A 17,095-nucleotide genomic window follows, 5' to 3' on the forward strand; every position below is an offset into this window, starting at 1 on the left:
AATAGCTGGGCATGGTGGTGCGTGCCTGTAGTCCCAACTAATCAGGAGGCTAAGGCAGGAGAATCACTTGAACTCGGGAGGCAGAGGTTGTAGTGAACTGATATCGTGCCACTGCACTCCATCCTGGCAACAGAGTGAGACTCCGTCTCACAAAAAGAAAAAAAAAAAAAACTTTCACATGAAAAGTACTTGTTTCCATTCTGTTTTTCTTTGAAGACATCTGTTTTGCAATTTATCTCCAATTTAATGCACACATACACACACACACAGAGAGCCATCAATTGGTTTTAAATGAATTATGATTATAAATAAATTATTCAGAGAAAGGAAGGAAAGTATCAAGTTAAATCACCTTACCTTCCCCCGGTGTTGAGATACACACACTCTGCATGTTTCAACAATAAACGCAGCATATTGAGTAAGGCTGTGGGAGTTGAAGGTAAAAGTAAGAAAACAGAACCCTTTTACTTACGACAAATGTAAGTAGTCTCATCTGAATTATCAGCACAATCATTCACAAAATCACAAAGCTTGTCCTTTGCAATGCAGTGCTTATTAGCACACATGAATTCGTGAGCAGTACACTTTCTCTCTGGGTTAAGCAAAGGGGAGCAATCTTGGAAGGAAATATCATCCACTGCTACATCTCCTATGTAACTGATACCACGTTTGGCTCTGAAGACAATCTAAAAAAAAAAAAAAGCCAGTTACAGTTACACTGTCAATCAAGAAGTTCAAAACCTGGGCAAACACTATTTATCAAGCACATCAAGCTTGAAACTTTTTGCCTTGTTTTTTTAATGTCCCTATGTTGAAAATGACCCAGGAAATTTAAGGACCATTTAAGACCTAGGTCATCCTCAACACCTAAGAATGTGGGAGTGGCAAGACCACTGGCTCATGTCTAGATTTTTAGGAGATAGGTCTAGAAAATTGGCAGGAGACACCGATCCTTTGCCAGCTCTCTACTACCTTTGCCAGCTCTCAGATGTCAAACAAGACCTACTCCTGTTTCAGAGTATTGCTGCACAGGAAAGCAATAGGTCGATCGGATGACATAAAGTACCAAGAGTGAAAAGATACAAGTAGATTTCTTATTTTGCTCAATTCTTGTCATTCCTCAGATCTCTCCATTCCTACTATTTGAAAGCTAAAAGATAAGTCTTCAATACCATGAGTTTTTTTTTTTAATTGGACACATCTTTGGAATTGAAATGACTTTGATTTACTTTTGATTCATATATGTGATGAACACAATCTTCACATGTCCTATTGTTTGACAACGATCTCCCACATATGTGGACTTCAGCAGAATCAGGAAGAATGAAGAATAGCAACAGGAATCATTAATGGTTTTACAAATTCCATCATCAATTTGTTAACAATACCATTGCTTGAAATAAAAATGAACGCTGTTTCATAACTACATAAAACATCACATATTCTGTAGTTTAGGATATTTCAGTGAAATTAATTCAGTCTTTTTATTAAGTTTTTCTACAAGCTAAGTATGTATATGTTAACATAAGAAATATTCAGATATTTCAAAATAAATTTAGAACAATTAGAGGTGAGTTAACAAGGTCAGTTTTACTTTAGTGATGTTGTACAAAATACTGTTACCATATTTAGAAATGTCTTTTGACCAATTCTGGATTATTTTTCTTAAAATAAATAATTATAGTTTTTTTCCCTTCAGATGTGATAGGTCTTTATACTGTTGTGTGAACCTAGGTGTTACCCTCTTAACATAAGAAGATGGAATAATTGAAATCATGCCTCTCACATTATCAAAAGAAAAATATAACTGTGTTCGTATAGTGAATTTACATAAAAGGAATAGACTGCTCTTCATAGTAGGTGAGCTTGGAAAGAAAAAAAATAAATTAGTAAAATAGATGAAGAGCTTGAAAGTGATTAAAAAGAGATGAAACCAAAAAGTATAATAAGGACTACGATTTTCTTAAAAGGGAAATCGAGCCATGGAAAAATATTGATATGCAAAATAAAAAAGATACTCTATTATCTAGATAATCTAAAATTTCAATACATGCTGTAATGCTCTGTGAATAAGAAATCAGATAATGCAATGAGTGTTGCACTATTAATTTGCTTATCTTCTGTCATATAGGTCCAATCTCAGTTGCTTCCCTTGTTCAAATAATCAAATCATCACTTACATCTCAACGTTTCACACAGTGTTGGCTGGGATTCCCTAGACTTTAACACTGAATGTGATTAACTGTTCTTAAAAAAGAGAGAAACTACAATGTATCTTTTTTTTTCCAGACAGAATAAAGTCAGGGTTAATTATTTTTGTAAAATTTGGTAGACAATGTATCATGGCAGTTGCACTGTGGACTGGTGGAAGGCCTGACCGTGTCTACAGTCAGCCTCTGCCACTCGTAGTTACATAACTAGAACAGAAGACCTAACATCTGGGTATTTCTGTATTCTATTTTTTTTTTTTTTTAATTATACTTTAAGTTCTAGGGTACATGTGCATAACGTGCAGGTTTGTTACATATGTATACTTGTGCCATGTTGGTGTGCTGCGCCCATCAACTCGTCAGCACCCATCAATTCATCATTTATATCAGGTATAACTCCCCAGTGCAATCCCTCCCCCCTCCCCCCTCCCCATGATAAGCCCAGTGTGTGATGTTCCCCTTCCCGAGTCCAAGTGATCTCATTGTTCAGTTCCCACCTATGAGTGAGAACATGCGGTGTTTGGTTTTCTCTTCTTGTGATAGTTTGCTAAGAATGATGGTTTCCAGCTGCATCCATGTCCCTACAAAGGACGCAAACTCATCCTTTTTTATGACTGCATAGTATTCCATGGTGTATATGTGCCACATTTTCTTAATCCAGACTGTCACAGATGGACATTTGGGTTGATTCCAAGTCTTTGCTATTGTGAATAGTGCCGCAATAAACATACGTGTGCATGTGTCTTTGTAGTAGAATAATTTATAATCCTTTGGGTATATACCCAGTAGTGGGATGGCTGGGTCATACGGTATATCTAGTTCTAGATCCTTGAGGAATCGCCATACTGTTTTCCATAATGGTTGAACTAGTTTACAATCCCACCAACAGTGTAAAAGTGTTCCTATTTCTCCACATCCTCTCCAACACTTGTTGTTTCCTGATTTTTTAATGATGGCCATTCTAACTGGTGTGAGATGGTATCTCATTGTGGTTTTGATTTGCATTTCTCTGATGGCGAGTGATGATGAGCATTTTTTCATGTGTCTGTTGGCTGTATGAATGTCTTCTTTTGAGAAATGTCTGTTCATATCCTTTGCCCACTTTTTGATGGGGTTGTTTGTTTTTTTCTTGTATATTTGTATTCTAATTTATAATATGGAGATAATAATACTATGTAACTTGCAAGGTTATTGTGAAAGCAAGATGAGTAAATATTTTAAAAATTCATATAACAGTATGTAGCACTCGGTAAGTGCTACATACATGATTGCTCTAATAATAAAAATTATAATATTTTGTTTTAATTTGGGGGGTTCCCAAATAAAATTATACAAACTTCCCGGAGATGTTCAGCATACCATATCTAAAAATATTTTATATGTTTCCTCAAGGGCTAGAGGCACTCATCTTTGTGAGACTAAAGAGAACAATCTTGTAAGAAATGGCAGAATTGTGAAGAGTGTGCCTAACTCACCACTGTCTCTCTCGTGTATGGTGCATAGCAATGTGCTTTGCATGTAGTAAGTGCTCAATAATATTTTATGGAAGAAATCACACATAAAACAGCAAATATTCACAAGTCATTAGTATTTAGTTTTAAGAGTCAAAAAATCAGGGCTATATTTCTCTTTAATCTCAATATGTGAAAAATTAGAAATTCAGAATGGCTAAATTAATAATTGATTGTATGTGCTGAAATTCCCCTTAATATTACTTCAAACACGGTTTTACTATACAAATATTTTACATGCACAGAACTAGTTAAGACTTCATCACCTGGGGTGGAAGCCCAAGTGTGGCAGAGTAGAACCTTCTACATGTTCTTGATGAGATTTCTTCTCGCCTCAGTTTAAAGACCTGAGAGGCGAACAGTTGGGATCCCTCTAATAAAACTTTCATATTGTGCAAGGCTATGAAATTGCTATTCAGTCTTCACTGCTTCAAGCTGAACTTCCTTTTTATACATATCCTAAATTATCTACAAGTGATTCATAAGAAAACTGGATTCCAGAGAGAGGCAAAAGATACATAGGATTTACTACACCTATCATTCCAAGAAACTGGCTGTAATACTTACCAATGCTTTTATACAATGGAAGCCTGTATACTCCCATTGGAGTTGGGAGGAGCTGATCTATCAGAGAAAGCACATGGTTGTAGATGTATTTATCTGAACATTCACAGCCAACTTGACTACCCCAGCTGCACAGGGAAGAGTGAAAATGCAATATTCAACAAGAATTTTATCCTATCTGGAGATAAACGGCTCTAAATTCATGGAATTAAGACCCAGGCAGTTAAGACTAAGAAGAAAATGCTGTACATAAATGGCTCTGTGTTCTCACTCTGCCTATTCAAATTTTAACAAATCTTCAGAGCTAAGCCTCATTTTCTAAGCAAATTCCCGATAAAACAACAGCCAATGGAGGCCTTGCTTTCTTGGTAATCCATAAGAAATATGCTTTGTGCCAAACATTTCAGCACATGCTTATTTTCAATTTAAACATTTTCATCTGCGTACTAGTACTTTTCTTTAGTTATTAATATGTATAGGTCTGATCCTCTTACTATTATCACAAATTCCATGAAGACAAGTAGAGCATTACACAATATTGTGCCTCCCAAAAATATTTTTAAATTAGGTGAATCTATTGCCTATAATAAGGTTTAACAATATAATATGTTTTCCAAAGACTGTCTTTTAAATTGGGTTTGAAAGAATTAATTGCTGTACAAGCTCTGAGAATATATTTGCAAAACAGAGGGAAACATGCTTTATATGTGTGAGGCTGGTTGGGGAGTGAAGGAAGGTTGCTATTCAAATTAAATATTCCTGGAAGTACAAATATCTACTTGGAAGAAATTAGAGTATTCTGAAGTTGTCAATTCCTTATGTAAAATGCCCCATGGAGTGTTAAGTGTCGTGTCTACGCATCCTTAGAACACATCGAAAAGGGAATGGGGAGCAAGAAGACTGTGAGTATGGAAGGAAATAAATGAGGATGAAAAAAAAATCAGCAGAACTCACTCACGCCATAACTACCTGGATTACACACCTGTGTATGTGAACGAATGCCTAAAAACACTTCTGCTCTCTTCCACTGTGCACCTTGCCATCCAGTTTGAGCCCACAATTTAGAAGTAACATTATCTTTCTCAATGAGTACCTGCAGAGATAAATCAGGTAAACGGCATTGAAGTATTTTATTTTGAGAAATTGCAAACATGTAGAATTCTTCCAGTGATTCCTTTTTAGTTGCAATATCAACATGAAGTCCCGGAGAGAAGAGCTAAGACTTTTTTTTATTAGATATCTTTGTTTTCTACAGCATTGTGCCCCTAGGGTACCTCACAAGCTTTGTACAATAAAGATGAGCATGAATATCTGTCAGTCAAGTCCTAAGGTATCTGGGCACCATTTAATTAGGAACTCAACTACATTAACTTTTTAAAAATCTGGCGGCAGTAACAATTGCTGTTTTATATATTATATAATATTCTTGTGGTCAAATGAGAAAGTATGGAATTGCTTACTAAAACACTCTTTTGAGAATGATCTTTCTCATTAGATGATTCCAGAGGGGCAGTAATGTTACAATGTCAGCTCATTTCATTGTAAGCGCACAGATGGGTGAGATGAGTGAGCATCTATTTATGCTGCACTAGTAAGAGCTTCCTGCCCAACAGCCGTGAAACCAACATATTCTCATCAGTACAGTATCCTCACCGTAAAGCAGAATCCAGATTACTCTCAGCACACTATTATGGCTCTTCTTTTAGAATGATACAAAATGAGCCATGAAGTGAGTAACTAAGGCTCATAGGGGAGTGGAACAATTTTGGATTGTAAAATAACTGACTTAGATAGTACATTAAATGATTTCACAACACTACTTTTTAAAAATAGAACTTATACAACCAAAGAATTATTCAGATAAAAAATTTGTGAAAGTCCTGACTTTTAAAAGTGAAGACGAATTTTAATGATTTATCTTTTTTTAATGAAATTCACATTTTAAAAATGTAATTGGAGTCTCCAGAGTCACAGAAAAAATGTGTTACCAGCAAAACTATCATTAAATTATCAGTCTATAAAATTCAAAATAATTTGGAACACTATCAAGGTCAAGAAAATATCGTTTCTAACCAATAACTAAAAATCAATTTTGAAAGGCATTGAAAAAAATGTATAGTAAACGAGTCTTCTTTATATATATACACTATATATAAATCACTGAGAAAAAACATGTTCAAGAAACTTATTAATGCAACATTTAATGTTATTTTATTTATCCATGCACAAAAAATTAGGCATAGATATCATTTTATTCATTTTATAATTCCATACTTACAAAATTTTAATCCTTTTTAAAAAGTTAATCTACCAATATCAAATTTTATACTGAAAAAATGAAAGCATATTTCAAATCATCAATCCTAACCCCATAATATTCCAGACAAATAATTCTCATTTCATTTGCAAAAATCTTACAGTAAGTTGTAGTAATTGCTTTGCTTAAAACCATTTTTAAAAAGTCACTTTACAACAATAAGTTATAACATCAATCCAGAAGACCATTTGGATGCCTTTAGATTATTAAACATAACCATGCATGTATACACACAAATATACTTTTAAACTGTTTTCAGAATGAAAACAATAAATGTTTCCAATTAAAAAAAAACAAACATTTTTTTGAAAGAAACTACGTTTGTCTAAAGTTTCTTTAGAAAAATGAATAACAATAGCCAGGAAAACCATAGAATAAAAAAAAATAGGAGTTGGGGTAGCACCTACTACTAATATTGCAATCAACGTTTTGGAAAATAAATGACCTAGCAGTTGGTCACAGTCTGTATCTCTACTGGGGAAAAAGCAGGAAACTCATGTCTAATCTTGTTGCAAATATGCTCAAGATTTCTTGGCAAGCTAATAGTATTTGAGGGGGGAGAGTCCTTATCAATAGATTGCTTCTAGCAAGCTAGCCCTACTCTAAAACTGCTCATAATATATACAATTCTGGAATTTGTGGATTTATTTTCAGACAAGGTTTCCTGGAAAGTAACACATAAGCTATGAAACAGAATAAATGGAGATGCTCCAAATTTTAGTTGGCTTCTTCAGTATAACTGATGTGTCTACACATATTACTCATGAACCTTATGCATTATTCTCTACCAGGGAATACACAGTATGGGAAGAAAGGACTTGGGGCTCTGAATTAATATTCCAGAACTGCTCTCTGGCCTGTACATGTTGGATCCCCCAGAACAAAAACATACAGGACTTCTTGAAACAATAGTTAATTCCAGAGACTGGACAGGATAAAAAGAAGGTGAAGTTTGTAACATCTTGGCCAAAAAGAAAGAATATGCTCAAAGAACAATGGGCCTTTTTAGAGAGACATGGAGGTTGGTTAAGAGGGACTCTTATTTCCAAATCTGAGACAATTTGAGGACCAAATAAATAATACTATTATGTTGACTAAAATAGAAACTTATGAGTCCACATTGATATAGAACAGTAAATGAACATACAAATAGAGAGATGAGAATTTTTTTCAATATGAATCCAATCTACAAATGTGGACAGAAAACTGGAGTTAGAAAATCACAGTTAGGCAATCAGCATTGTAAAATTAATTCAGGCAAAAAAAAAAAAAGAAAAGAAAAGAAAAGCCACCACTGAAGGCAAAAATTTGTGGGTAAAATGGAGATGAAATCAATATTCATATTGATTTCTCTTCGCAAAATATTTATTGATAACCAAAAAAACCACAAAAGTAATGGGGCTGATAAGGATCACTAACTAATGGGAAGCAATAAAAATAACACGATGTTAGTTATATAATAGGGGAAAAAGAGCTTAACACAATAAAATTAAACTAAGAGACATTTTACGAAATGACGTGGCTATTGGCTTTTAAAATAGCAAGTTTATAAAAACCTAGGGAAGATAAGGAATTATTCCTGTTTGAAAGACTGTAGAAAGAAATAACTTGGTATAATCTATTATCCTATACTGGATTTTTTTTTTCTATAGGGGACATTACCAGGACAACTCATTTAAAAAAAATAAGATCTCTGAGTGAAGGATATATTGGAGTTGTCTGTGCTATTCTTGAAACATTTTATGTATTTAAAACAGTTTAATTTTTTTTAACAGAAACATTTTGAAAAACACTATTGCAGAATGTAGTACTACTATCATCAAAGGCAACAAGAAGACACATCCAGATATTACCCAAGTGTATATATTTATTTGATTGTGTTATACTCAGAACACTGATATTGAAACATGCATATGTTTCAAGTGTAAAATAGTATTACCCAGAAGCTGTAACCTCAGCATAGAGACAACATTCATAATTAAATAGAATAAAAATTACTTATTAGCTATTCATGTCCAATTCTGCTAAAGTTTTTACTCCATCATATCATTACAAATCTAGTGAAGTGTTGGTAATTGTCCATTTTCACTTATGAACAGAATATATTTTAATGATACCAAATTATGCACTATGAACTTTTACAGAGAAGATTCAGAAAATGTGATTGCCTAAGTAGTACCTGAAGAGAACCAACGGTGGCCCCATTCATATGTGTCCAGAACACCAAGGTACATTTTGGTCCCGTGAATGAAATGACAGGAGTAAGAATGTCAGCTGTGTCACCAAATTTCCCATTAGAACTGTCAGCATACAGGTACCAGCCATCTGTGGTATTTCTGGAAAAGGAATTTATCATATTATAAAAAGAAGAAGAGGCCGGGTGCGATGGCTCATGCCTGTAATCCCAGCAATTTGGGAGGTTGAGGCAGGTGGATCACCTGTGGTCAGGAGTTCAAGACCAACCTAGCCAACATGATGAAACCCCGTCTCCACTAAAAATACGAAAAAACAAGCTGGGTGTGGTGGCGTGTGCCTGTAATCCCAGCTACTCAGGAGGCTGAGGCAGGAGAACAGCTTGAACCCAGGAGGTGCAGGTTGCAATGAGCTGAGATTGTGTCACTGCACTCCTGTCTGGGCAACAAGGTGAAACTCCATCTCAAAAAAAGAAGAAGAAGAAGAGGAGGAAGAATATTGCAAAACACAGTATAGTTTGTCACTAACCATATTTTATTGCTTTATATTTTTTCCTAAAAGTATAATGTGTTATATAGCACAATTATCGCCTATTACCTTCATCAGAAATAATACTTCTGCCACTTTGATTTTGAACCCATAGTCCTTGCAATGATATCAATTGGCACAACATGTATACAATTATGACAAAGGCTGAAACTACCAAATCTGTAATAACTTGGTTGATATTTTTACATAATACCACTAACACTCTAATCAGCATTTTAGAGCTAATTTTAATGTGAGTAAAATGAAGCCTTAAAACACTGATTGCCTTTAGAAGAAACATTAAAGGAAGGAAAACACGTGAATAAGTAGGGGATGAAAAACAGGAAACTGGTCTGTCTCAAAGGGTTTCCATTCAAGTTTACTCTCTCTATATTGATTTAGCTCAGTTTCACTTCAACACATTTTAGTAACCTTGTGCATAATTTTAAAGAATATCCTTTCTTTCCTAGGCCTAAATTAAAAAGGAAAAATAATGATGGAAACGATTAAATATCAATATATTTTCTGCTATAAAAGAAACAATTTATAACCCTACTTGGAAAATTAATTCAAAAGAGAATAAAACATTAAAGTCATTCTAGGTTACATACAGCTTTTTGAAGCATAAAGAAGTGATCCACACAGTTTGGGTATTCTGGCACTCTGTTTTGGATTAACTTGATTTCTGGCCACTTTCTAATTTAAATATAGATGCTAGAAACTAGAGTTTAAATTTGCTTCTTATTAAAGCTATTTTATTTTGAAAATTTTTATCGTTTTGGGGGAATTGTGAAGAGCAAACAGTTGGAAAGAGAGGTGGAAGTAGTCATTCAGTCACCATGTATTTACAGAGTGCTCAGTCTTGCGAGTCTTGGCAGTGGCTGTTCAAGTTTCTAGGAACAGAATTGTCTGCAAAAGACACAGCAGGGTTTGGCCTCAGGCCTCCTCATTTTCTAGATGGTCAATTTAGGTCAGATTATTTAACTTCTCTAAACATCTTAGTTTCTTCATTCCAGAAAATGAGACAGTTCCATGTATGGTGTTAATAAGAATCATAAATAAAATATGTGGAATATCTAACACCGTACCTGGCATATTTTATATATTAAAAAAACGGTAGTTGTACTTTGTGGTTAGGTTTATATCATTCATTCTTCCTAATGAAATAAGAACTTTAGTGTCCCGCAAACCACAGAGTTATGAGTTAATTTTTAAGAGGCAGAATTATCATTTATATTTGTCTGAATTATGTCTCAGAGAAAAAGCATTTCCAGCTTTCTTTCTTATATGTAATACGCTAAATATCCCAGTATAACAGGGATACCCAGAACAAAGATGGATATACCTATACATTCAGATATATAGAAGCAATAGTCAAGAAAAAATTGCATGCACATACCTATATGCATATGATTTATTTAACCTGCAAATCTTTCTTTAAGCAAATGTCAGGATTATAATAATTTTATTATACTTCATTGAAAATTACTTCAATGTGCTACATCTAAATGTCCACCAGGAAATTGAGTTCTGCTTATGAGATGTAGCTTAATTGTCCATTCCTCTCCAATTTTAATGCTATCACTTCATCACATTTTTACTACCTCTTGCTTAGAATAATAAATCTCATTGTTCTTTCACATATACTGTTGATTCACTCTATTCCTTCTTCACACATCACGTAGAATAATTTTTTAATGGATATTGGATTAAATCATGTCCCCCAGTGCACTTCTTAAAACCTGCTAAAGTCTTTTTAATTGACATAGGATACCAGGAAGGGGGAGCAAGAAGGAATAAAGAGGAGTTGATTAATGGGTGCAAAATTACGGTTTAATGGAAGAAAAAGACCTAGTGTTTGATAAATCAGTAGGGTGACTATAGTTTATAATAATGTACTGTACACTTCAAAGTGGCTAGAAGGGAATCATTTCGATGTTTCTAACATAAAGAAAAGACAAATATTTAAGGTGATGAATATCCCAGGTACGCCGATTTGATCTTTATGATTTAGTTTAATGTATGAAATTATCACATGTACTCTGGAGCTACGTACATCTATCATGCATCAATTAAAACGTAATTTTGAAATAATTGAAATATATGTTTAATATGCCTTACAAATCTCTACATAACTTGGATCTCTGTCTCCCAGTGGGAATGGGAGTTGGGAAGAGATGATTCCCATCGCCCCGCCTGAGGCAATGCAGTCTAACTCTAGAGCAACACCGCATGTGTGAATTATCAAACTTAGTGTTTTAAAAATATCAATTCCTCACAAATTGGTTTAAAGATTCAATGAAATCCCAACACACTCCTGATAGACTTTATTTTTCAGAAATCGGAAAACTAATCTTAAGCTTCATATAGAAATGTAAGGAGACGGGAATAGCTAATTTTATCATGAGAAGAACAGAGTTGGAGGATTTAATCAGATATCAAGACTCATTCAGGACACAGGCATGGGCAAAGACTTCATGACTAAAACATCAAAAGTAATGGCAACTAAAGCCAAAACAGACAAATGGGATCTAATTGAACTAAACAGCTTCTGTAGAGCAAAAGAAACTATTATCACCATGAACAGACAACCTAGCGAATGGGAGAAAATTTTTGCAATCTATCCATCTGACAAAGTTCTAATATCCAAAATCTACAAGGAACTTAAACAAATTTACAAGTAAAAAACAATCCCATCAAAAGTGGGCAAAGGATATGAACAGAAACTTCTCAAAAGAAGACATTTATGCAGCCAACAAACATATGAAAAATATCTCATTATCACTGGTAATTGAAGAAATGCAAATCAAGACCACAATGAGATACCATCTCACACCAGTTAGAATGGCAACCATTAAAAAGACAGGAAACAACAGATGCTGGAGAGGATATGGTGAAATAGGAACGCTTTTACACTGTTGGTGGGAGTGTAAATTAGCTTAACCATTGTAGAAGACAGTGTGGTGATTCCTCAAGGATCTAGAACCAGGAATACCATTTGATCAAGCAATCCCATTTTGGGGTTTTTACCCAAAGGAATATAAGTCATTCTACAATAAAGACACATGAACACATACGTTTATTTTAGCCCTATTTACAATAGTAAAGACTTGGAACCAACCCAAATGCCTATCAATGATAGACTGGATAAAAATGTGGCACATATACACCATGGAATACTAGGCGGCCATGAAAAAGAATATGTTCATGTCGTTTGCAGGGACATGGATGAAGCTGGAAACCATTATCCTCAGTAAACTAACACAGGAACAGAAAACCAAACACTGCATGTTCTCGCTCATAAGTGGGAGCTGAACAATGAGAACACACTGAAACAAGGAGGGGAACACCACACACCGGGGCCTGTCGAGGTAGGGGGCAAGGGGAGGGAGAGCATTAGGATAAATATCTAATGCATGCAGGGCTTAAACCTAGATGATGGGTTGATAGGTGCAGCTAACCACCATGGCACATGTATACCTATGTAACAAACCTGCACGTTCAGCACATATATCCCAGAACCTAAAGTAAAATTTGAAAACAAAAAACAAAAAAAGCAGTTTTATAAAACTCAGGTTAGCAGTTCACAAATTCCATTTCATATGTGACTACAAAAGAAAATAACTTTAAAATTAAGATTCTTTGTCTACAAATGCATTAAATGTTTTAAATCAGTAAATGCTTTAAGTTAAAAAAAAAAAAAAAGACTCATTATAGAGTTATCAGATGCTATGGTCTGAACATTTGTGTTCCCCCAAATTCACATGCTGAACTCCTAAATACAAAGGTGATCATCTTACTATGTAGGGCCTTTAGGGAGTCAATTAAGTGACCTTAATGAGATTAATGCTCTTATAAAGGAGACCACAGAGAGCTAGCTAGTCCCTTCCACCACAAGAGGAAACAGCAAGCAGGCACCGTCTATGAAGGAGGAAATAGGTCCTCATCAGATAACAAGTCTGCCAGCACCATGATCTTGGACTTCTAGGCCTCCAAAACTGTGATAAATAAATGTGCTTCATTTATAAGTCTCTCTGTTTATGTTTTTTTTTTTTTTTGTTATAGTAGCCTGAATGGGCTAAAACATTAAGACAGAGTGGAATTAGAACAAGAACAAACAATCCAGAGAACTATAAGAAATAGTCCTGAAACAGATCCACATGTATTTGGACACCTGATTTACGAAAACTGTGGCTCTTGTGAAGTAGTTTTGGAAAGAATAACGTTTTTTGTAAATGAACTGAATAAGTTAGTTAGCTATGAGAGGTAAAAATGAACCTTAACCAGTATTTCACAGCATTCAAAAATAACAAATTCCAGGTAGATTATACTTGGAATGAAAGCTTATATAACAATAACTTCATGATGTGGGAATAAGAAAGTTTGTTTTCAACAGTATATAAAAATCACTAACCATAAAGGAAAATATTGAAAAAATGAGACTGCATTCAAAATAAGGATTTCTATCATAAAAATCAATATGATGATGACAAAGCCAACCAGCCAATGAGAGAAAACATTTGTATCACGTTAAATGAATATAACATTTATTGATTTCCTTCTTTGTAGCATGCGGTATGCCAGGTGTTCAACTGTGTGTGTGTCTGTGTATGTTATTATATGTACATATTTATTTAACTATATGCCTACCAGCTAGAACTGGATAAAATATCCCAAAATGTTGATATATGTATTGCTTTACTTAGGGACCACATCCATTTTGTTTTCTACACAGGGTCTAGTAGACCTTCAAAACAGGTAAAATAACCAAGTGAATTTAAAATTAATAAAGCACATGTATAATAAAAAATAAGGATGTGACAAAAATTGTAGACTCAGATGAAATTATACATAAAAAGTTGATCATTGTTCCAGACTGTGGCAAACATAAAAGGTAAGAAGAGACAGAATAAGGCAAATAGATCTGGAGACCATGGAGAAATTACATGACTAGTGGTCACAATTGTAGAAACGATAAAAGCATTTGTCACTGGTTCTTCAAATAGAGGTCCCTGTATTAATTACCCAGAAACTACACAAATAATGAAAAAAAAAAACTTAAGGTAATCAAGGTATAATTTCCCAATCCAACAGAATTGTAGAAAATTCAATCATAAGGTCAAGTATAAAATAAATTATGGAAACAATTGTCTAATATTATATACCTCTGAAATATCCCTTTCGCTTGCAGGGAAAAGAAAAAAAAAAAGGAGATACATCAGGAGATCAATTTGAAAAATGCAAACAACAAAACTGCATTTGTGTTTTTATCAAACTGTGAACACAGTACAATGTAGCAATATATCATTTGGTCACCAGTCTTATAGGCATTAATTGGGGGCACATGATGTATGTATGATCCCTAATGGAAAAATGAAGAATTGCATAAACACTTGCCTGTGTCTGCAATGAGATTATTCAAGCATGCACCTGCAGAGGAAATCAGCTCCTCTCCTGGAATGAGTATGGCAGTAATGACCACAGCTAACAGTACTGTCACTCATAAAATATCAGCGTCCCTCTACCAACCTTCAAATTATCTTTTCTCATACAGAGCGGGAAGTAGGATGTTTTATAGAAGCATATCTTTTTCTAATAAAACGTATCATAAACCACACAGTAGTAAAGGTTTAAGAAAATCATGCTTTACTTTCAGGTGTAGCAAAAGTAAAGATCCAAGGTGATAATGTACAAGTCCTTTTAAAAGTCATTATATAAAAAGAGATCTGATTTATAGTCCATGCTATTTTCACAAAAATTGCCTAGGTCTTATAGGATAAACAGTTTCTAAACTCTTACTATCACACAGATTAAGGAATTAAAACACTGACTGTTTTTTCCTTTGTTGAGAATCTCCTGAATAGTTACTCTAATCCAATGAGTAGGAAAAAAATACCCATTAGTGAATAAATCAAGATACTTTTCAGTAAGGCCCATCAGTCTTTGGGCCTGGGCACACACAGTATGAGAGACATATTCTCCAGGATCAGATGGAATCTGTCCTTTGATTCACGGTGCTAGCTTAGACTGTTTTAGCATATCTGACATGACATAATCCACTAAAAGAGCTGTTGTGAACAATACTTCAAGCAACAGAAAATACAAAGAACTTGCAATGGTCTTTTTTTTTAGAGTCCATACCCCAAAATTTACATGTTGAAATCCTACTCTCCAAGGTAATGTTATTAAGGAGTGGGGCCACTGGGAGGTGATTGGGTCTTCAGGGTAAAACTTCCACGATTGGGATTACTGTCCTTAGAAAAGAGAACCTAGAACTATCTCAGCTTTTCCACCATGAGAAAACACAGCTAGAAGGCTCTATCTACCAACAAGAAAGCTCTCAGCAAATATGTCAGTGCCTTGATCGTAGCCTTGTTAGCCTTCAGAACTCTGAGAAATATATGTCTGCTGTTTTTAAGCAACCCAGTTTATAGCATTTAGAAACAGGAGCCCAAATGAGCCAAGCCAGTGGTCAATAGTGCTAATTTTCTTTAAAAAAATTTTTTTTAGTTTTAATTTTTGTATGTACATAGTAGGTACACATGAGGTACATAGTAGGTACTCATGTGCTTAACGGGCACAGGAGATATTTTGGTATGGTCATGCAATGCGTAACAATTACATTATGGAAAAATTGGTACCTATCTCCTCAAACATTTATCCTTTCTGTTGCAATCCAATCATATTCCTTTAGTTATTTTAAGGTGCACAAATAAATTATTGACTATAGTCCCCCTGTTGTGCTATCAAATAGTAAGTCTTAATCATTCTATTTTTTGTACCCATTAACCATCCCTACCTCCCCCTTGCTCCCCGTACTACCCTTCCCAGCCTTTGATAACCACCACTCTTCTATTCTGTATCTCCATGAGTTCAACTGTCTGATGTTTAGATCCCACAAATAGGTGAGAACACTAGATTTCTCATAGTTTCCACAGCATTACCCTGGTATCTGCAGATCACTCCTCATTGTGCGGAACTGCACCCCATTCCCACTACCCACCCCATTGTGTGATGAAAAAGTCCCTGACCCACCAACTGCTGGAGTAAGTGGGCTTTGTAACCTTGCCAGACCAATCAGAGTTCTTGTGTGGGATTTTAGCATGTAAATTAATGAAAAAAGAACATTCCGTATTGTTTGCCCAGTCTTCTTACTGGCTGACTCCCCAGAGTTTGGAAACAGCTGTGGCCAACTCCATAGCCCCATACATGACCTTTCTACTCTGCTGTGGTATTCCAGAAGAAACCAAGACAGTCTTGTTTTTGACTTTATTGGTCCTTTCCAAAATACACATCTGGTCCTAATATCCTGCACAGAAATGTTCACTACATCTTGACTGACTCAAGGTGAGGTCCTTCAACTAAACTGTATGGCATTGCTCTGCAAGTAAATACACAGTGTTACTAGAACATATATATTTACGTGCAGAGCAAGTGTGCTTAGTAAATTACATAAATTTACTAATGACTTTAATAGTACCAATATAAAGGAGGCACAGAGAAATAAAAGTGCATGATTTATTTAAATAAAGGCATGAACGTGTGAAATGGGTATATCTGGATGTCTGAGTAAATTCACAGGTATATGAATTTAGTATAATAGTATACTACTATACCATTTTAGTAAAATTGTACTATTTTAGTAAAATAATATACCTATGTATAAGTAAACATTTTAAATAATAAGATAATGAAAAAATTTCAGCTAATATGGACTGTGTGCCTAGTAAATTATATAAATTATATGATACATACATATTATATATTAGATA

General features: G+C 34.6%; 1 protein-coding gene across 1 annotated transcript in view; it reads right to left on the reverse strand.

Moving 5' to 3' along the window:
* The window catches only part of MALRD1 (MAM and LDL receptor class A domain containing 1), a 725,579-nt gene that overhangs the window by 446,642 nt on the left and 261,842 nt on the right, over positions 1 to 17,095 (reverse strand). Inside the window, exons 21-23 of the mRNA XM_011963908.1 lie at positions 8,782 to 8,938; positions 5,268 to 5,378; positions 473 to 686 (exon numbers count right to left, since the gene is read on the reverse strand). Coding sequence (XP_011819298.1) covers positions 473 to 686; positions 5,268 to 5,378; positions 8,782 to 8,938 — 482 coding nt within the window. The remainder of the gene's footprint in view (positions 1 to 472; positions 687 to 5,267; positions 5,379 to 8,781; positions 8,939 to 17,095) is intronic.

The sequence above is a fragment of the Colobus angolensis genome, unplaced genomic scaffold (genome assembly GCF_000951035.1).
Source record: "Colobus angolensis palliatus isolate OR3802 unplaced genomic scaffold, Cang.pa_1.0 Scaffold63, whole genome shotgun sequence".
Classification (NCBI taxonomy): Eukaryota; Metazoa; Chordata; class Mammalia; order Primates; family Cercopithecidae; genus Colobus; species Colobus angolensis.